The 22,486-nt window shown below is 40.8% G+C and overlaps 1 protein-coding gene and 1 long non-coding RNA gene across 2 annotated transcripts in view; one reads left to right on the top strand and one right to left on the bottom strand.

Annotated features, from left to right (window-relative positions):
- Positions 1 to 3,079: 3,079 nt before the first annotated feature.
- IGSF5 (immunoglobulin superfamily member 5) overlaps positions 3,080 to 22,486 on the bottom strand; it is a 29,788-nt gene continuing 10,381 nt past the window's right edge. The window contains exons 4-9 of the mRNA XM_035315824.1: positions 21,728 to 22,036; positions 17,256 to 17,384; positions 16,735 to 16,759; positions 14,053 to 14,165; positions 11,979 to 12,055; positions 3,080 to 4,217 (exon numbers count right to left, since the gene is read on the bottom strand). Of these exons, the coding sequence (XP_035171715.1) occupies positions 4,149 to 4,217; positions 11,979 to 12,055; positions 14,053 to 14,165; positions 16,735 to 16,759; positions 17,256 to 17,384; positions 21,728 to 22,036 (722 nt within the window). The 3' untranslated portion in view covers positions 3,080 to 4,148. The remainder of the gene's footprint in view (positions 4,218 to 11,978; positions 12,056 to 14,052; positions 14,166 to 16,734; positions 16,760 to 17,255; positions 17,385 to 21,727; positions 22,037 to 22,486) is intronic.
- LOC118160816 lies at positions 14,130 to 21,868 on the top strand. Its single transcript, XR_004747686.1, has 3 exons — positions 14,130 to 17,386; positions 18,804 to 18,805; positions 21,732 to 21,868. It is a non-coding gene; the product is annotated as an uncharacterized LOC118160816 (long non-coding RNA).

Here is a 22,486-nt window from a genome sequence, read left to right as displayed (position 1 = left end):
GCTCAGTATGTGGGAAGCCAGCTCAAGCTCTTTTATGCTCTCAGCCTTTTCCATCACTTTGGTGAATTTAAGAAACCAGTGACTGGCTGCCTTTTACTGTCACAGTGGAAATCCCCTTAGTTACACCTCCACTTTTTCCCAACAGCAATTTAGGAAGGTCAGTTTAAATTCGCATAGGGTCCTCCTGACATCCTCGTGGGTGCGATGATTGAAATACGCGGGCATCAGCATCCGTGCATAGGCAGGACCGAGTGTGCAGGTAGAGGTTGTGTGTTTTACTGGATCAGCTGGATCAGCTGGAAATACCAGACAAGCTTTCTGACATGCAAGCCCTTCCTTAGGCCTGAAATAGAAGCAGCAATTTGCGAAGCTAAATACAAGCTGAGAACAAATGCTCAGATGTTAATTAGATATGTATCAATTAGCCCTTTGTTTAAAGGAGAGGTATTCGGTGGCTGCGGAGGAAAAAAAAAAAAAAAGAAAAAGAAAAAGAAAAAGAAAAAAAAAAGGATGGTAAAGAGGGAGGAAAGTGAGAGACAGAGAAAGTTTAGAAAGTTAAAGAAAGCTACTTATCACCTCAGGGGGGAAGAGACAGCTAGTTCACAGCCTGGGGAACAAGAGCGGATCGTGGTGAGTAGGAGGAGAGTATAATCATGACAGTCACATCTACTGAGAGCGTGCGCCTTCGTGTCAAGGGGCTCTACGAATTTCTCTGCTCAGCCTCTTCTGTAGCACAGACTTTTGGAGACTGATCCGAAAAAGAGCACTAAAATGCCAAAGATGTTTTGTGGGAAGTGTTCCCCTACTGGCAGCTAGGGTTCTCTTTCAGTTACAGGCCGGCCATGAGAGACCATTCTGGAGCATACAGATTGCTTAGTTTTACTTACACGGGTACCATGAGGCCACTGGATTGATTTTATTGTATTTCTGGGAGCGCAGGTGTGGGATTTAGAGAAATCTGGGGAGGGAGAATTACAAGGTGGGCCTCACTTTGGATGGGCAGGATAATAAATTATCTGCAACACTTTGAGGGGGCCATACTCTGGTTTCAAGGGAGCTTGTAAGAAGCTGTGTCCTTCCTGATGATGTCCATCCTTATGGGGAAAGAGATAGCCAGGCTGGTTGGCTGGCAAGCAAGGAGTACCCACCTGGGATGCCCACGTACTTGACTGAGAGGGGTCTACTGTAGGTTTGAAACAGCACGTATTATATATACTGCCAAAGAAATATCAAAAATAGCAGCTCTATTCAATCAGACCAGTAAGAAACCAAGTGTTTGGTCAATATTGTGCGTACCCTTTCCTAAGAGTGCATCTGTTGATTGTGCTCACCCCACATGGGGTACTTTTTTATCGTAAAAAGAAACCTTCACACGGAGCCAGTGTTATTTTTAAGTGGCTTTCTCTTCAGGTAGCCTGAATTCTCTGTGAAATATAAAACTGGAGGGACAACTTTAGGAAACCTTGATGCAGAATGAAATGCTGGATATCTCCGCTGCATTTTTTCATCGTACACACAAGTGGAATTCAAATCAGAACATTTTGTAAGGGAACGTGGAAGAGTTGTATACGATCAAACTGTGCACACAGTCTGTGAGCAGTAAAAAACTAGGTACTTCCAGATTACTAAAATGTCCCCCAAGTCATAATTATAAATCAAGATGCATGTGTTCAAAAGATTGGTGTCTCCATAAAGTGCCTGAAATTCAATATTTTTAGCCTACTCTGTCTTCTGAAAGTGCCTGCATATTTTATATTCCCCGAGTGCTAAAAATTGTCTCTGTATTTTATGTATTGTTGTTTGTAGAGCTCTATTTGCAAACATAACTAACAGCTAGTGCTGGAGATGATATACAGGCTGTATAGCATGCCTGAGGAAAACAAATCTGGAAGCATACAAACGCTGGAACCTTCCAACTATAAATTTCAAGGACACTATAAGAATTTTTAACCTCATGCTAATTCTGTTAAGAGTATACCATAGCTGTGTGGGATGCTTTCTTGTAGCTCGCAGGAAGGAAAACTGCTCCAGACTCTGTTTATTGGGCATGTTTCCATGGTTGTTGTACCTATAGGTGCAAAAAAATAAATAAACACCCACTTACCATAGACATTGAGGTGTGCAGTCAGTGGGATTTGGTTCCTGTAGATGCCGTGTGTTATCCACTGGCAATCATCTGCTGTCAAGTGGTCCCCGGGGCAAATGTGGCACTCTGGAGCAAGGTGCACAGACATCTGACTGCCCTCGACATCTGACTGCAACAGCTCGGAGCTGTCAGGGGGAAAGGGGCTCCCACACAGTTCCCAGATGAGGGATCTGACATCGGCTCGTTCATCCAACAGCAGTGCTGGGAGGTGCGTTGGCCCAACCACAGCCTAAGAAATGATTTGGGAAGCACCGCTGGTGTCCTCCAAGGAGCCTCAAGTACTAGGTAGCATGGCATGGAAGTCTCCAGGAGGACTCCCCAGCATGGATGGCACCATGGTATTGACACTTTTAGGAGGAAAACAACTGCTTCCATCCAGCTTTCATTTCTGTACTGCACAGTTACTCTTCTGATAAGAGTAGGCTCGCTATCCATGCATGTGCACAGAAAGCCAAGGGTCCGTGGCTTTTACCCCCAGGTCACAGGCTGGTGTTACCCTTGGCCCGTCTGTCTTGTGCAATGGTTATTTCTGTAATAAAGTGGATTTTTGTTTTTTTAAGCTACACAGAGCTTCATGAGCAACTAGGAGATGTCAGCAATACCAATACTCATACCCAAATATGGCAGATCTTTCTCTCAATGCATGGTTATTTCAAAGAAAAAACAGATATTCCATAGTGTAACTTACTTATATTTTCTCTGTATAACACTGTTATTTACATTTACATAGCATGTTTTTGGTACTATTACATTCAAAGGGAATACATTTCAAAGCTCCTCCTTAACCAAACAAGACAGAAACAGTGGAGATGGACAGAATCTGAAAGAGCTTTGGATAGTGCTTGTTCTGACAGACTGAATGAAAATGTGACTAGCAGTGCAAAATCCGTCACAATTTAATGAGATCCTAAATGCTAAACGTACAAAATAACATTTTTTCCTGAGATTAGGTTTCAAATATCTTATTTTCATTGCACAGATTATCACTGAGATGCAGCAACTTCTTTCAGCATTCAAAGAGCACCTGCATTGGTTCATACAAAAGATTAGCATGCAAAACGCTGAATAATTCAGAATGCTCTGAGTGGGTAGAAGGATGAGCACACTGGAAAAGAACCCGTTTTTCTGAAAGAAGTTTGTCTTTGCATAAATATATATATATATGTGTGTGTGTGTGTGTGTGTTGAAGCATTTTTTTAATGAAACCATAGTTTTTAGATTGGGGACAGCCACCCTTTGTTGTGACCCACATCATTTGGCTGCCAAACGCAGCCCACGAGTAGGACAGAGACATAAAGCATTAAGCAGCAACTCTTAAAAATCAGGATTTTCAAATCCATATTTTTCAGCTCAAGGTTTTTGCTTTTCAGTCAAAACAGGATTTTTGGCACATGGGTAATTGCTTTTTATTTAACACTGGAACAACATTTTTAAGACAAATAACTTTAACAAAAGAATGTGTTGATTTATATATATATATAAAAAATCACTTCTGATCCACAGGTAGTTTTGTTAGAAATATTGAAACATCCCTGATGAAAACTTCCCTTGGTTTTATTACAGAACAGACACTGAAAAATGCAGTTGATCTATGAGCTTGAGATGATCAGCTGTATGTAAATTTTTAAAAAAGCAATAGATAGTTTATTAACCAGTATTCTTCTGAGCTAATCAATCACTAGCAGTTCCAGTCCTTGAACTTGCTGTGGATAACCTGATATTTCTGTCTGATGGGAGTTTTGGTGATTCCTTCGAGATCCAAACCAGGTTCTTGTTGTAGAGTCCCATCAGACTCGTCTCTGAATTTAAGGCCATTTGTGTCCATTATTTTGCTGAGCTATCATATGCTACATTGCAGAGGTTGCAGATTTATTTCATTACATGATAAATACGCACAAAAATAATCTATAAATTGAGAGAACTGGTGGTGACCTTTCTTGGTCACAGGAAGCTGTCCAAATGTATAAAATGCAGCTGACAGAGGAATTTCCAGAAGTTCATTCTAGACATGTGTCACGTTTCTAATTTTCTTTGGGCTGACCGGATGATCAGTACGCCTTTGAGGTTGTCCCTAGGGTAGAAAAAAAGCAGTTACCAAACTTAAAGAAATCCTAGAAAAGCAGTCTCACAAGGGTCCTCAGGAGGTTATCTGCCACCCCTCACCCCAAAGCATTATGACAAAATTAAATCTATCATCAGCAACCCACTCAAAATCTAAATACAAAGAAAAGGAGGAACGGCAGAACAAAACCAAAAAAAAAAAAATAATAATACTTATATAAGTCTCACGTGCAATACACCGATGGCAGTTTTGGGAATTCATTAATTGGTCTTATGCTATCTAAGAACTTGTGTGCTCTGCAGTCTTTATTCTTCCAAGCAAAAGATTTTGTTGGGCATTTCCTCTCCAGTTTTCTTGAAGAAACTAAACCCATAAACTGTAATAAAAACTTGACACCTGACATTGCTTTCCTAATACCCTGGGCATTGCAACAATAAGCATGCCAATATCTCATGCACCTGAAAGAACATTCTCAACATCTCCATGTTTATCCAAGGCTGGCTTTTTTTAAATTTCCCATGACTAGCATCATTCTGCTTCCACCGACAGCAGCGTTTTCAAGCTGACCCCAGTGAGATCAGCTCGGCAGTTTTGAAAACGCTGTCCTCGTTTGAAATCAGTGTTGTGGATTTCCAGTCCCAATTACTTACACGCTTCTGCTGCTGGCTACCATTCCTTGCATTTTCCCACCTGGTCTCAGTCCCTCGGCCATTAATGGAAATTTCACTTTACTTCCCAGCTGAAATTTTTATCAAGCCCGAGCTGTTTCCCAGCTATTGACCAAACCTCATATAGTTTGTTTCTCAATCATTAATCATGTACAGCCTGTATTGCCTTGGTATTCTTCCAGTATGAAACATCATGAATAATGTATCTGGTACCTCTACATTATTGAATAAGCCGTAGAGGAAAATGTTAGATAACAAATGTGGACAACATTTCTCTGGTATTTAATGAGTCCCAGCACCTCAAGGAAAACCATGGGATAAATATAACTATCCTAGAAACATTTCATAAGACAGATGCCTTCTGTTCTAAACACAACTCTGTTCGCTCCCCTCCCCCCTCTTTTTTTTTGTTGCAAGAACATGCTGCTGTTTTCCAAATTTACCCTCCTTTACTGTTTATTTCAGCAGAGAGGAGCGGTGCTCTGGGAAGTAACAGGGCTGCCTGTCTCTGCTCAAAAGACTTTTTCCAAGATCTCTCTGCTGCTCTTAATTTCTTGTAGTTCAGTGATAGCCCAAAGACCTTAGTGGTGCTCAACAGAGACATCACTCATTCATCTCCGGAGCACATGACAAGTTTCCTCTGGTCTGTGTTACCCGGGAGATTAATATATGATGTGATTTGCTCCGTTTATTGCAGAACAGTTATTTGGCATTTCCTGGTCCTTCAGTTACGGGTCTGCTAAGGCTGGCATTCTCGCTAGGGCAGAGGTTTCGAGACGCTCTCTGCCACTGCTCCTTCAAAAAATTAACAGATTTACAAGTCGAGTAACAACAACAAAGAAAGAACAGCTGGAAAAAGCTGAAGGCAAGCACTGTATTTGTGGAAAGCAAGCATTCCCAGATAATCTGCATTGTCCTTTGAGTATAAAGTATACTGAACTAGTTGGCATACTGAGTAACTGGAAAATTGCAGGGGGAGTCCAAGAGCGCCTCACTGAACACTGTCTCTGAAAATTCCTGGCATAGGTAATTATGTGAATCCTGTATTTCACAAAATATGGGGGTGGGAACACTTCCAAGAACTTGTTGCACAAAAATATTCTTGCACCTTCAGTTAGAGAAGGAAGAAAAAGACACTAACCAGGAAGGCCATCAGGTAATGCTGATGAAAGAGGCGGTGTTTATGGTCATTAGGAGGCCATACTACAAATGCAGAAGATCCTGACTTGCTCTAGCCGGCTTTAAACTGCTCTGTTCTTCCCTGTCTGATAGCACCTGTGAAAAAAGTAAACGCTGCATGCCTCTTATGCCTTAAAAATCTCATCTGCAAGACCGAGCCATCCAGTCCCTGCCTTGTTGTGCCATTTCTCCTCACCACCAAAGAAGGACCTGAGCAGCAAGTTGCTGCTGGGGAGGGGACTGTGCCCACAACGGACCAGGTTCCTCTCTGCCCTGCTGCACCTTCCATTGTTACCTGCTTTAGCGCAAATGCTCTGTGTTACTTACATTTTATTCTCACTGTGCTATGATGTCAATTAATGAGGAATTTCACGAATTCCTATCAATTCATGCTGGGCACTGTCCCATTTTATCTGGAGCTTTCTCTTTAGCATCATAGCCTCACTGAGGTTGCAGTTAACTAGGTATAACTCTGTTGAAATTGGGGCTGCTGGTTCACTGACCTAAACCTCATTTTCTGATGCTGCGGAGGATCTCAAATAGAATGCATTATAAATGCAAAATGCAAAGGAGAAGGACCACAACAGCCTTTTCATATTTAAACCCACATTTCAAAACCTGCCTGCTCACTGTCGATCTGCCCTGGATGCCTTTTTATAACCATTTGTATAAAGGGACTATTACACTGGGAAAAGTGTTGCGTAGTTTGGTGGTTTGGTTGGGGAAACAGTTGCCCAGATCTTTCCATCTCTTTCAGCTCTTCCAGCCATACATGGGTGTATCAGAGGGCAAAATGAGTGTGTGTATCAGCTGACTGCAGGGTGGAATCCTTCAGTGATGTCTTGGATACTGATCCTCAATGAAGAAAGGACTTCTGCTGCTGCAAGCATGTTGTAGTCACTTGTGCAACCCGTATGACACCAGTGATATGAATGATGAACACACATCTGGCATTATGAAACAGGGCTCTGATCTCTAAATTGATTTGACAGATGGCAGCTCCTCAGACACTGACGCTGTGGAAATGTGTGACAAGCTGAAGGCTTTGCCTGCTATTAGCCAGCCAAAAAAAAATCCAAGTCTAACTGCATTAGAACAAATTGCTGAAATTAATGTGGTAGGAGTACTTCCAAATGTGTCTGCATGCATCACACATTCTGCTAACTGCTAGAACAAAAAATCATGGAGGCACAGCTTTCTGAAGGTTATTTTTCCCCCTTCCCTCAGTTTTTAATTCTCTTTCTAAATTCACTTCATGTGCAGGAAAACACCCACCCAAAAACTCTGGATACCCTCAAAATATTTTAGATACACCATTGCTTCAAATAGCAAACCAGTTCCATCCTGTCAGCTCTTAGTACACTCAGCACATTTCCCTGTCCATCAACAGACACACAAACTGGCAATTCCTTCTTCCTTCTTTGTCGTTTAGTCCCACTCACGTAGCTTCACCACTCCCCTTCTGCCCCAGACACTTGGGAAAAATTATACTTCAGTCTTCAAGCTGCACTTGCCTTTCTACATCTGTATCATCAATATTTATTGCTCTCTTAATCAAGGTATGCTGACCAATTAATGTCATAACATGACATTCTACAGTACATTTCACCAGTAAGGGTAAAATTATTTGCTGTCATTGGTTTATATTTCTGTTTTATTGGTCTTTTAATTTGATTTTGATGGCTTAATTTTTCTTCTCAAACAATCCACGGAGTCAGAGCAGTTATATACAGCGCAATAAATGTAGCTATAATCCATCACTCATTACCTCCTCGGTATAAAACCACAACCACAACTACATAAGATTTGCAGTTTATAAAGCGTCATTTGGAGTAGTTAAGGAGAAAAACAGATCCATCCCCATTAATAGTGAGTGACTCAGTCTGGACTGAAGAGTGTGGCTGTGGTGGTCAATCCAAGCCTTGGGTAGCTCTGCTGAAGTCAGCTGAATTACAGCACGGATGAGCCTGTCCCACTGTAAACGAGCACTCCCTTTAACAAAATGGTCTGGTTTATCATAGACATTCATGGCATATTAAAAGGAATAATTATGATTCTTGTGTAGGAGACTGTCCAGCCCTGAAAGATGCAGAGTCCTTAGAATTCCTTTTCTAGCAGTGGGACCTGCATCATTGCCATTCATCCCAGGTGGCCCTATGGCCCTTGCTCAGGCTAAGCCGATCATGGGGTTACCCCAAAATCTGCCAGAGCCGGGCTAAAGGATCCCCCACACTGCAGTTGGGTTTTGGAAGGAGCTCTGTGTAGTGGGTCAGGGCGTATGACACAGCCCCCCAGGCACTTGGCTTGCAGCTCAGCCCTGGGACTGGGAGCAAGGATCGCTCTCCTGCCATTGCTGACTGTAACAAAATATGCAATTAAGCAGCAGGCAGTAACTCTACTCTCCATTTGACCTTTTCTTGGGTAATGTAATCAAAAAGAGGACCTTCCAGCACCCCTGACTGATGCTCCTGGCCTCCTCTTCTAGTGGCTGGTAATGTTTTCCTCAGCTCAATAATTCAGTTCGATATTCCTCATTTTTTTAATGTCTAGCACATCTTTTTATTTTTTTTATATATGTATTTTTTTTCCTTCTCCTTCACCTAGGCATTACCTTTCCCTGAGATGACTTGCCAGATCTTTTGTTCATGTTGTGAATTTGTCAGTGCAATTACTGGACACCATTTATCTTCTGTGAACATTTTGCTTTAGTTTCTGACTCAATGAGTTTGATTGGCCTGTAACTGACCACCTATGTGAATTTCTGTTGTCACCTTTTATTGTGAGACCCAGCAGGTGTTTCAGGCTTCGTACCAGGTTGGGTCAATGGGCAAGGACTTCTGAGGAAGCAAAATCTTTGATACTGAGTCCCTCTTAATCTCTCAAATCATTTACAGTTGGATCCTTTTACATACGGAACAGAAGGTATCAAATTTAAAGCTGATACCCTTAGAAACCCAGGGAGACTTTCTGATGCCTCCAGCCTGTGCTGGTGGAGCTTATACAAGCTGAAACATTCCATCTAGTTTTCTCATGGCAGCAGGTATGTTTGCCCTTGCCCAGTCAAAATACTAAGCTGAAAAATCTTCATTCACCATGATTGCCGTGCTTTCCATCTTGTCCACATATCCATGAGCTTCTTCTAATCTTAATTCTGAATTCCATTCAAATGTTGCCCATTTGGCCCTATTTTCTGGCCTTGTTGCTGTGGTGAATCCTGATACCATACAGTTTCAAGGAAGCCAGCTACAGAAGTCTTAAGTTCACCTTGCGGAGAGGGAGAGACAAGGATGTAGGTCTTCAGTCTCCATGACTCTTCCCAGCAGTAGCTGGGCTCCTTGTTCCCTCCCTGAGGAAGAACCTGGGTTTTTCGTTTCTTATTGACCCCCAAGGAAGAACCACAAAGGTGTTTGCTCATTTTTCCTGATTACCCAAGAGAGAGAATGGTAACTTGATGGAGTCCACCCCTTTAAACCTCCTTGACTGCAGAAAATTGTCTGAGCAATTCCTCTTTGTCCTGGTTCTCCCTCAATTTCTCATTAAAAATCCAAAAAAGATAATTCCCAAAAAATCCTTTGGGAATATTTCCAGTATCCGTATAGGGAAAGGGAACTGAGAAACACAACTTATCAGCAAAGAGTTAAATGGCTTGCCACCTGATTTCTGCTGCTAGACAAGAAACAGGTTATAATGAAGGAGCACCACAACGTTTATTATGCAATATATTGGCTACAGTGGTGATTGAACTTTATTAAAATGCATCCAGTAACTCACCTCTTTGTCAGAAAAGAGAGCTATTGCATTTATCAGGGAAGGTTATGAATGTAAAAGATAAAACCACTGTATTTTGCCTGGAAAATGTTTTACTATGTTTCTATATAACCCCGTAAACCTAAATCATGGACTGCAAATCCACAATTTTAGGTATGCATTTATCAGACAATATTTGCATTTCCTTGATCAGCTCCTGTATGTACAAGATGGTGCCGTTACAAAATGCTGAGAAGCCCTTTCACACTGAGAACTAGCTTGTGTTCACAGGCCATTTTTAGATTGCTAAATATTCCTCCAACATATTAAAAAATATAAATAATTTTCACCTGCAAATTATCTCTCGATATCTTTCAAAAATCTGCATGCAGTTACCAAAGCAACTAGAAGCCACCTTAGCAGACTAGTACCAAACATTGCCCAGGGACAAGTGGTTTAACAGAAGTGGTTCAACTCTATGCTGTGTCCCTCTGATGGGTATCAAAGTTCCCCTAGATACTGGGCTGCAAAGGACCTCCTAGGCCATCCCACCTAGCGTCTGGCATAGACGCTATGCTGCACCTTTGTGTTTCAGTTTCATGTTTCAACCCTCAGCTGTGTTGTGCATGCTTTTCAGCCTCGCATTAATAATATTTTGTTTAACAAGTAATTAATGTCAAACATAATAACTACCAGCTACAGATACATCATTATCATTCCTATTATTTTTACTGTTATTATTGTGATCATTGCTTTAATCATTGATTGAGTACTTCCTAAATCTCATTGTGTGCTGCAAGAACTAGACATACTCTGCTGTGATTTATATGCAATGTCATCTCAAGACAGATCTCTGCATCGCACATGTTGAAACATATCTTCAAAAATAAACGACTTATCGCTGTGTTGAATGGTGAACTTGGTACCACATCACTGCTACTTTCTCGAGAGAATATTGGCAAAAAAAAAAAAATCATGAAGATGTTAAATCTATTTTACAAATGTATGGCATAAATTAAGATCCATGTTGCTGTTGCGCAAGAAGCTGAGAGCTTAGCACCATGCTTCAGAACAGAGGCAGATGAGGATGAAAGAAGTAGAGGACTAAATGCTGAACCCTGCTTCTTTATGCTTTTAGCCTTGTGGAAAGGAGACAACACATGCGAGTGGACTGGGTGTTAGCTCCTTGCTTCCCCTTCCATCATTTACTGCTGAGATACCAAAGGTCTCTGAGATGGGTGCAAAGTTCCTGACTGAAGAAACTTCTGTACTGTGGAAGTGCAATTGGAAAATGCAATCCTTAAATTAGCCAGAGAAAAAGCACTTTTACTGACTGCATCTGCACTGGATTTTATTTCTAAAGGAACATCAAGCCCCACACTCCACTGTGCCTCCTTCTCAAATCCACACCTTGTCTAGTCTGGCAACTGGGAAGAAAAAAAATCATTGCAGACATCTACTTTTGCAGCAGTACATGTGTAACAGCTGTCCAGCATTATTACACACCTGGAGCAGAGCAAAACTCCACCTTAATGGCTTAATGTATGCAGAGGTGAATTCCCAAAAGCCAAGCCAGAGTTATTCTGTCTGGCGAGGCTGGAAGATGTAATTAGTGGTATCACGTGGTCTGGTCAGAGAGAAGGTGACTTTTTAATCCTGGGAATGATGAGAAGACAATTGCCTTTTCCTATGGCAAGTCTGCCCTAGTCAGGGCTACCCACTGTGCTGGGAGAAGGACCTCACTGACATTTGGAGGAAGAAAAATATGAGCAGCAATGGAAATGAAAAAGCAGACACAGACTGAGGAGGAGCAGTCTGTGACTCTGTAACTTTAGCCTAGGAGGTGGGGAGAAAGATGTAACAGGGATTGGGGGGGGGGGGGGGCCCACACAGATGATGGCTAAAGCATTATTAGACATTTCTTCCAAATATCTGGGGTGTCTGTTTCTCCCCCACCTCCCACCCCCTAATAAATCAATCTAAATGCAAGACTAAAACACAAGGCGTGTATCAGTATAAACAGAAGATTCAGGAATGCTTAAGGGATCATTCCACTTATACAATTACAGCTGTAATCGAGTTTTAAACATCTACATCCACCCAAAATCTATGTTTGGTTACAGTACAATCCGTGCTGTGTGGAAAAAAAAAATCAAGATATCAGCATTACAATTACCTTCAGTACAGAACTGGTTTGTAAATCTGCATCACGGACAGTGAACTTTGTAGACATTGGAGGAAGAGAGACAATTCCTGTAATAAGAATATACAAAATTACTGTTATTCAGTATCCACTATAGTATGAACCACAAGCCATTCAGGAATACAGCTAAATATGCTTTAATATTGTCAGCCAAACACTAGTTAAAGAATATGAAAGAAGCCTATCTAGAAGCCAGCAGAATTAATTTGTCTGCGTTTACCTTAGTTTTCCTTTTATATTGTGAACCTGCTACATTTTACAATACCACATGCTCTTGAAATCTTTCCACTATGCTTATCTCTTCACAATTTATTTGTTAGAGAGACAAGGGTATATGCCTGGATTATAGACTCTGCACAATAATTTTATGCCATTAAGTGTTTGATTAAACGTTTTGATAATAATGCAGTTCTAAATGCAAGTGGTAGGTAAAGATTTGGTGGAGATTTACATTTGCTTTTGAAGAGCCTTTGTGCTTAAGGACTAGAATTTATAATGCCTTAGTCACTTATCAGGAAAATCATAATTCACTAACATATTTTTATTAATGAAGTCAGCAATGTGAGGAAAAGGATGTAAAGGATGATTGCTCAACTGTTTTCACGTGAAAAACATAAGCCATTTGAAAACAAGACTTCTTCCAACCCCTGTCCCCCTAGTTGCCTGTATGTTCTACCCTGTCACGGCTCTGCAGTCACTGTGCAGTAACTATCCTAGATACCACAGATGAATAAAATTCATAAGAACCATTGCTGTAAAATGTAACTGTAAGCCTGCTTTCTTAAGGAAATTAATAATATCTGCTTATGCTCACTGTGGATGTGAATCTCCACCCACTTGAGTAACTCAATAGCATTAGAACTTATTGGACAGTCTCAGAAATTTTGGCATATTCAAAGTCTTTCATGTCAACGGGTGAGACTGGAAACCAGGCTTCATTGCTTCTCTTTCTCATGGAATTACTTGAGCTAGAGACAGGGGAAAGGAGTGGAAGGAAGGACATGTATAAAGACCTCCTTCCTCTGTTATGTGTCTTGTTATGGTATAACTGCTGGAGACAATGTGTAACGCTACTCAGCACAACAAATGCGTGCATTCTCTTACCCATGGCTATATCATTCCCCAAGAATATGGAAACACTCTCTGAAAGTAAGGTGAGGATAGTGATATGCTATCCTGTAATATCACTACCAAAGGGAATACTTTCAACAATAGTGTTACACAGGTTGAGCTTGCAATAACTTACTGAATTAATTAACAAAACTATTATTAGTGTTCATTTGCATGGGCAGCAAAAAGCTATTAACAAAAAAAATCAAAAGAAAAAACCTAACAATGAATGAGCATTAAAACCTTCAGAAATTAGCTGTAGTCAGGGATGTAGCACAAGTCCCAGGAGCTAACTGAAGGAAAGGAACTTCTTCAAAATGTCGATTGTCATGTCTCCTGTGTCTCCTATGGATTTTTTTTTTCATTTTCTTTCTTTCTGTCTGTCTTTCCTTCTTTCTTTATTTCCTTTCTTTCTTTCTTTCTGTTTTTCTTCTTTCTTTCTGTCTTTCTGTCTGTCTGTCTTTCTATATGTCTTTCTCTTTCTTCCTTCCTTCCTTCCTTCCTTTCTTTCTTTCTTTCTTTGTTTCTTTCTTTCTTTCTTTCTTTCTTTCTTTCTTTCTTTCTTTCTTTCTTATTCCTTTTTTGTTTGGTTGGTTTGTGTTTTGTTGCTTTGTTTTTGTTTTTTTTTTTGTTTTTCAGTCCAAAATGTTGCCTAAATCAACAATCATATGGTAATCCAGTACTGGCCCTCAAAGGTATTTGGAAGAACAAAGTCATTAAAAACAAAACACAACAGAATTACAACGAAATTCAGCTCCAAAGAACTTGGATGTTTTCTCCATACTTTTGAAGGACTGCACTCCAGTGATCCAAAATTTTATGAGAATAAGTCCTTCACAAGGTGTTGTGGAATCTTGTTATTTAATTACATGATGTGTTATCCAAACACGTGTGTGCCCATGTTGAGAAACAGCTTGATGATACGCAATTCACTCACTAGGGATTTGTTCTGTGTGCTGTGGTTCCTCTGGAATGTATCCCTCATTTTCGCTACCAGTCCTTTGCCTGTTTTCTGCATGGCCATCTGTTTTCTTCTTAGTTGAAATTTTCCTAGGAAAAAAAAAAAAAAAAAGAATACTGTCATTAGAACTTCATTATGATACGAGAACTCTTGGCTAGTAGGGAGCAGAGAAAATATTTTATGTCCTACTTTTTGAAAAATAACTGCAAAATACATCTGGGCCTCCCAAATATTCAGCTATTGCAAATCTTGTCCTATATAAATACTACCTATGAAGTTCTGGATAGAAAGTTTCCATCAGCTGCTTTACCAGCAAGAAGGAAAATAGAGTGAGCCATCTTCTCAGAGTGAAGGCTCTGTTCCAGATCACAGGCTTTGCAGGAAATGCATTTTTATCTCTAATTCTGAATTACAGGATAGTCAGTGGCCCAATAAGGGAACACCAGTCAAGTCATCTACAGCAACTCATCATTTTTGACTGAACCCACCCAACTGCAATAAGGAGCATGCCAGCTCACATCAACACAGTTTGGCTCCCAGGTGATTCACCTGTACACCCCAGAGTTAATTCATTGTGCACATGAACATAGTCACAGAGAAGCTGATAGAACTTCTTTGGTTAAAGTTGCACATCTCTGAACTTGCAGAGGTGACCTGCAGAGCTACACACTGAGAAAAGAGGGCATTTTTACTCAAAACTTATACTAGGAAAAACGCTACTATTCATTTGTTCTAACCACAGATTCCTCCCTGGGGTAATCCCAAGTCCATCTTTGCCTAGCTTTATAGCGTGGCCAGCATAAATTGATGGCAGGACTATGATGATCCAGGGACTTGTCGGTTAGCAGTGCTTGTGGAAACCGTTGCATCGACTTATTTATGTTCAGTAAGAATCACTTACAGGACTGTAGAGCTTCAGGTGAGTATTTCTGATGCACACGGAAGTCTGACTAGCCAGTTGTGACTACATGGTTGTTTTTTTAGGAGATAAACATGTTAAATACCACTAAGAAGCCTGTCATGGTTGATAGGAGATAGCAATTGTTTAGGAATACTAACTCCACAAGACAGTCTTCAGTCTATTTTATCTGATCCTTAGGTCTCAACAAATCCAGCATTGTAGCCAAGCCAAAATCAGTTACAAAAAAGTGTGGGAGGTACAGAAAAATAACCACCCAAGTTAAAAATAAATGTTGTAGGAATTAAAACAATATATCTTTGTTTTCACTATTTCTTCACTACTACCTCAACATAGCTTCCAGAATCTGGACGGTCACCATTCTTTTTACTGCAGGTAGGTTCGCCCAAGAAAAAGAAAAAAAAAAAACACTAAGCCTTTGCACAACTGTCAACACTGACTTGTCGCAGGTAGTTCATAAAGCCTGAACTCATCCCAGGGCTTAAGCATGTGCTTTAGCTTTTGCTTAACTCTCAGGCTGTGAGCAACTTTTATGAAGCTGGAATGACAACTCATGATTCAAGTTAACGGGAAAATAGGAGCTTTACTCTACTAAGATTTTTTTAATGAGGACATAACGATATTTGTTCTAGATCAGATTCAAAGACATGGGGAAAAAGTAATGGTAAACCCTCCTCTGGGCCTGTTCACGTTACCTGTAAGAAGGCACTGTGCAGACACTCCAGGGGCAGCACCAGCAAGGCAGGGCCCTGGAGAGGGCATGGACCTAGCCATAGCAGTCCCCACAGCTGGGCAGATGCTTCCCTGAATGTACAATTGATTTTGTTGCAGCAGGGTTGACCCCTGCAAAGCGCTTCTGGCACAACCAGGAGAGAATCGAAGCAAAAAGGCTGTGCAGTGTTGTATTTGTACCAAAACCGATATGCAAGCTGCACCTGCTTTTGACCTCCTGTTCCCTGCTGACGTAGTCCTGCCCTATTTATATAGCTGAACTTGGTAAAATGATCAATTAAGCATCATAAACTAAGAAGTCACATGGAAGCTTACTGGCATGGCATGGTATAATTAGCATTGTTTCCTCAGGAGAAAACAGTACTGTATTTATTTTATTTCATGTCCAAAAGTAATGTATAAATGAAAATCTGCAACAGACCTTCACAAAATTTCCCCACAAGAGTCCGTTAATGAAGCCAGGTATTACCGAAATGAGAGGCAAGGTGTCATAACATTCTGTAAACTCGTTAAGAGTCAGGGAGATAAACGCCCCACAAGCACAAGCTGTGCATGAAATTACACCGCTCCCTAGCAGCTTAGAAAAGTAGCTCTGGTAACCTCACCGACAGTGCTGTTAGAGTTGCACTACTGATAATGGATAGGACCTTAATACTCACACCCATCAGATCACGATTTTTAACATTTTCCAACTCCATGCAGTGACGTACCAACAGCTTGGTATTCAAGCACGCCTGGTGAACACTTGATCAAGCGTCGACACTCACCAGCAGGGCAGCTTATTATATATATTTTTTTAATTTATTTTTATTTTTATTTTATTTGGTTTCGTGTTGTTTTACTTTATTTATTTTGTTATGTTTTATTTTATTATTTTGATTGCCTGCCAATCCGCCGCGGAGCCCCGGGCCCCGCTGCCGGGCTCACAGTGACCTCCTGTGGACGTGCCGGCAAACGCCCGGCACCCGCAGGCAGGCAGCCTGCTGTTCCCACCTTATTCCGCTTACCTTGCTTCGCTTTCGTACGTGGATCCTATGGGGGGCAAAGAAAAATGTATTTAAAATGCTGGAAAATAAAAGGCGACCTCCTAGAGAGCTCCTCTCAGAGAGCGCACTGTGCTCCAGCCACCACGGGAGCATCTCTCCTCCTGATTTCCAGGACTGTGCAATAGCCCTGCGGAACAGCTTACGAAGAAACTGGAAGTCAGGATCACAGCCCTGAAGATAAGTTTAAGCAGAGAACCTCAGCACAGGAACTATACGTCATTGGAAGTTCACGTGCTCCTGAAATGCCCTTGTCGTTAACGTGAGTGGCAAAACTCTGTGCCACAGACTACCTTGGGGCCGAGCTATAGGAGGAACAGCAAGGTAAGGAGCATCTTAAGCAGGTCTTGGTTAAGGGCATGATCAGTCTGCCTGCCTTCCTGCTCACAGGCCTTTGCATTACACAAGGACTGTCATAAGTAGCAGATTTATACCTAATTCAAGGTACTTTTTAATGTATAGGCCAATTGTGAAGGTCCACTTACCTTTCTTTAGGCAGCAGCAGCGTACGACAACCACAATAATAATGACCAGGAGAATAAAACCAACAATTGAAAACACGACTGCAAGTACAATAACCCATGTGCTTATGCTGTCTTCACTGTAACCATTTTCTGTTAAATTAAATGGATAAATATTGTTTCATCAGAATGGATAAATACTGTTTTATCAGAGACTCAAAACATTGTTTTCAAAATATTTAACTTTTCTGTGAGAACCTATTAACTGCTTCTTGACTATTTAGCAGGGAGGCTGTGTTTTCCAGATGACGGCCTCTGTATGTATGGGTGGTGGCCAAGATCTCAAAATGTTTCCAAAAGAAAATTCTTTATTGCGATGGAAACTTTTCCAAGCTATTTTTTTTTCAGAAGAATATACAGCTGTAATATTCCAACTAAAATTCTGTTTTGCAGGTATGCTGAGTCTCCCATCATCCTTTGGAGACATTTTGGGTTGGGGGTAGGGGTTAAGATTCAATTTAGATATCTATACTGAAGATATTAAGCATCTTGCCTAACTACTTTTGTCGGTAGAGAGAAAATAGGTATTTGGGGTTCCAATTCACCTCGCCAAATGTGTGTGTGTCCCTCTGGATAACATGATCAGCTCAGAAGAAGTGTCCATTTCTCCCCACTGACCGCAGTGACAGTCTCAGGTGCCTAGTGCAGGTGGAGATCTCTAGCCTGTAGATATGACTTTCTGATGAATCCCACCTTGGAATTTCTCCCACTAATTTCAGCAGGTGTTTGATTTTGGGACATACTTTGTAGGTCTTTTCTTTGGTCTTCACTTAGAGAGCAGTGAAAACCAAAAACCGTAGAGTAGCACAGTTCAGGATACTGCACTGTGAGCCTACCTTCACTACTGGCATTTTCACAACATTAAATTATTTCTTTGTCTTTGCTGTAAACTACAGTGCTAGATGAGGTGATTTCAAGATAATTCAACATCTTGGTGAACCTGGTTGCTGCGAGCAGGTTTCCTAAGAGAGCTCCCACATCACAGAACTTTAAAAATACCCCACGTTTCTTATGCAGCTGGATCCATAAGGAAGGTGTCGGTTCTCACTGCCACATCATCTTGCCCTTTTGTTCTGACCAGATATTTCAGAACTACATCTAATTTGTCTGCCCTTTGAAAAGCAGCCCCCAAATCATTTTGACAGTTGTTTATAGAAACATTTCGATCCAAATTACAGGTGTGAAATGCATCCAAACTCGACAATACCCGTTCTGTCACACCGGGCTTATGATTGTCACATCCTCATTAGAGGTCACAGTTAACAATTGCATGGTTAGATTTAGCTGGCAGCCTCTGGGAAAGGTACCGCAGCCACGTAGATGGCTGGTAGCAGCTGCACAGTGTCAGAGCTGTTCCCCTGATGTATGACCCAGGGTACCCAATGCTTTCTTATGGTAAGGGATAAAGAAGCAAATCCAAAATATACAAATTTGCCTGGTTTGCTTGGGGTTTGGAGGCTTCAGACTGCAAAGATACAGCAGAGCCTCCTACAGAGCTTGGACCTTTGTTAGGAGTGTGGATTGCTCATGTCATTATGATTAAGCAATTTGTTCCAGCCTTCTTTAATCTAATGCATGGTCAGCATGTTTTGAATTTCTTCTGACGATTAGAGGAAACAAGCACTCACTAACCTGCAGACTAGTAGTTAAATCTGCAGGCTGTAATCAGTTGTGATTACAATTGATGAGAAGCTTGTTCATTATATTTTTACCCAGAAGTACCACAACAAATACATATATATATTATCCTAATTTATTCCATAAAGCTTGCCACAGAGTTTCAAGATGGCTAAGATATGAAACACATCACGTAGCTGTTTAAATATAGAGGTAAATTTAACCTCTGCGTGAAGGGAGCGGCTAAACACACCTACACAAGCCCATATGTCCAAGCTGGCTGCCAGACCAAGGTATTTTCCACCCTGTTGGGTTCAGGTTACATGTCCAAAAAGGCTCTACGGAGCTTAAAAAAATGCAAAACAAACACTTCTGGCTCTTTCATTGCATCTTCTTCCCAGTTTTGGAGGATCCAGAAAGAAACGGGCTGGGACCAGCAGGTATGAATACAGGAGCTGCCAGCTCAACATGAGAGTAAATCCACACCACATCCCATTAGGTGTTTGGTGTGGACAAAGCCACCTCCTCATTCCATAGGGCCCATTCTCAGCTGCTGTTCTGACACCTGGTTCCTCCTAAAGCTGCCTAAGAATTTACTTGGGCAAAGTATCTGCAGAAAAGGGAGTTTTCCCAGGCATATACTGGTGATCAAGGAGAAAGAGATTGGACAAAGCTGGATATCACTTCTTGGACACTTTGGAGTTTTCTGGCTAAGAAAAAAGCAGAGGAAGATCAGGCTCCTGGTGGATTCCCTACATTCACCTTCTGCAGTACAAAGAACCCATGCAGTCAACACTGAAGCCACAAAGAGCTTGGGACTAGCTAAGGGACTCTACTGAGGACCTCATTTTCCAATAATGGCTCTGTGAATACATCTGCTCGGATAACTCCGAAGAGTTAGAAGTTCCCAAATCTGGGGCCCAGCAAAACTCTGCTGTGAGTGAGGTACCTCTGGAGGAGGAGCAACTGAAACTGATAATACAACAGTTTTGGGGAAGGATTTCTTAAATTTTTAAAGATAATCTTCATTCCTTTGTTTCTAGCTGAGGTTGAATCTGCATATTAAAATTCAGACAAGCCCCGAGATTTCACATGTGACATATATTAGAAATTTTCTTCTGCCATAAATGACATGTCTTTATTTCATTCTAATAATCTGAAGACTTCATATTCTCAACTGCTGACAAATTTTGAGTGTCTGATGCTGCAAAATTATTTTTCCAAAGAGCAATGAATGATGGTCCTATGCAATCACTAATTATACACTAATTGTGCTTCATGACATCTGTTTTTCTCCTCTTCTGATTTACAATGAGTAGCTATGGAAACTGAGGGTGGATACCTCAGTACTTCACAAACAAGTAGGCAGGGGAATTTATTAATTTCCTCAGGATAGTTCTGTTTTGCTTAGTCAGTAATTAGGAGCAATCTGACTACAAAACAGTCATATTAGGAATGGTGAAATGACCTTTTTCAACTGCTTTACAAAGCAAGTACTTCTGAAAAGACTTTCTAATATTGACTCATCCATAAAATAAAAGGCACAGTTACTCAGCCTCCTCAGTTGTTTGTATGTAAAAACTTCTATAGCATACCCCTCATCAATCCACTATGAGAATGTCTTTGTATGTGGCACATTCACCCATTGCAGAAAATGATTCAGTTCATCAAGACAAGCTGTCAGTGTGATTATAAAAGTTCATGATGCTTACCACATCATAAAAAGAAATGTAGATTCTAAGCCCTACTCCACACAGCAGGCAGCTGGGGTTGTATAGACTCACTGCAAAAAAAGAACTCCCCATACATCCCATGCATTTCCCATACCACAGGCTAAGGCTAATTTAAAGGATGTCACCATAGGGTGGACTATGTCACCATAGGGTCGACTATGTCACCATCGGTGGCAGTGTACTTATGCCCAATAACCTCAGCTCCCTGCCATGTGATTAGCACTTCAAGTTCAGTTTGTCTTGAGAGTCTTCTCCCTTACAGCTGAGACACTTGGCCAGTCCCAACAGAGAAATGCTCCTAAGGACGATCTGGTATGGTCTCCCTCATCTGCATTAAACATTGTCAACCCAGAGGGAGAGACTTCCTCTTACTTGCTCTTACCTTATTATGGTTTGGAAAATAAAAACATTTTTCAGAGGATTCAGTTAGGTCGTGAAGCAGATCTTTAATCATAGTCCCACTTCCTTTGCTCTACATTAGCAGAGCAAATCAGATAAAAGCACCCTGTTACTGATAAACTTCCTAATGAACCTACTGATGAAACTGTGAATGTGTTAAATTATGGAATATATTTTCATAGGTTGTCAGGCCAAAGATTTGTGGTATTATGAATATATATATATGTTGACAACATTAGTAACAATGCTTAGGGTTATCAAAGTCTTGCTGGCAGTTCTTGCTATCTGCTCAACATTCATGCTTGGCTTAGACACTGAATTTCCTTAAATAAAAGGCAATAAGAAGCAACCAATGTGTTGCCCAAAGAATTCCATGTATATTGCTGTAGTACATTTTTTACTTTCCTCTAGGATGTAAAAAAGAACATGACAGATAAAGGAATGTAGGCACAATGGCTCTTTGGTCTAAGCAGACTTTGTGGCTCATTAGACTTGTACCAGTCCTTTCACAGAGGTGAAGATAACTGTACCTACGTATCAGGTTGTGACTATCAAGTCCTAATTCTATCACCTTTGCATATCTCACAGTATTTAATTTGCAAATAAAATACTTTTCAAAACAATACAAAGCATAAAGCACAGTTCTGAGAAAACAGTATAGGCAAAGTACAACAAACATTCACTTACCTAGCGTAGAGTTGACAAAGAAAACAGTTATAGTTGCATTCTGAGGGTTAGGGAGTGCTTCTATATCAGCTAAACAAGTCAAAATCTCAGTGTCTGTTGGAGTCAAAGTCAGGACGCTCAAGGCATTGTGGAGGTCATTAGATCCTTGACTTTGCTGGGTAACATACCTCGACTTATCAATCAGAGAGTCATTTGTCATCCAAGTAATGTCTGGAGCTGGAGCCCATCCTAAGGCTTCACAAACAATTTCAAGTGTTTCATTCTCTTTTACTGTTAAGGTGCTATTTTTGATGAATAAAGATCCATTAACTGTGGGAGGGAAAAGATGTTTTGTTCCTTCAGAATAGTTATCTGCATTGCTTTCCTGCTGGTAGTCTTAAATCTTACCTTGCTACCCAAAATTAGCTGTATCTTGAGATATTAACTTAAAAAACAGTCATTATTAACACAAATATACCATATGCATGATTTAAACATGCAGATATTGCAACTTCATAGACACATTGTCCAGTGTGTCTACAGCACGAGTCTCATCTTTCAGTATCTTTTCAATAAAAAGCAGAAAATTACACTTTTTGGCATCCTTATATATTTATAGCTGAAGGACAACAAAATGAAATAACAATGTTTCTCTGTAAGTTTTAAGTATGCTCTTGGGTTTTCTTGGGAAAAGTTTACAGACAGACGATGAGATGTTCGCACTGCACTAAGCACCTCTTTGACAAATGGATCGTGTCTGATGGTTAGATTCTGCTTCAC

The sequence above is a fragment of the Oxyura jamaicensis genome, chromosome 1 (genome assembly GCF_011077185.1).
Source record: "Oxyura jamaicensis isolate SHBP4307 breed ruddy duck chromosome 1, BPBGC_Ojam_1.0, whole genome shotgun sequence".
In the NCBI taxonomy this organism is placed as follows: Eukaryota; Metazoa; Chordata; class Aves; order Anseriformes; family Anatidae; genus Oxyura; species Oxyura jamaicensis.
Note: the sequence above shows the minus strand (reverse complement) of the source record. Positions and strands in the feature narration are given on the sequence as shown.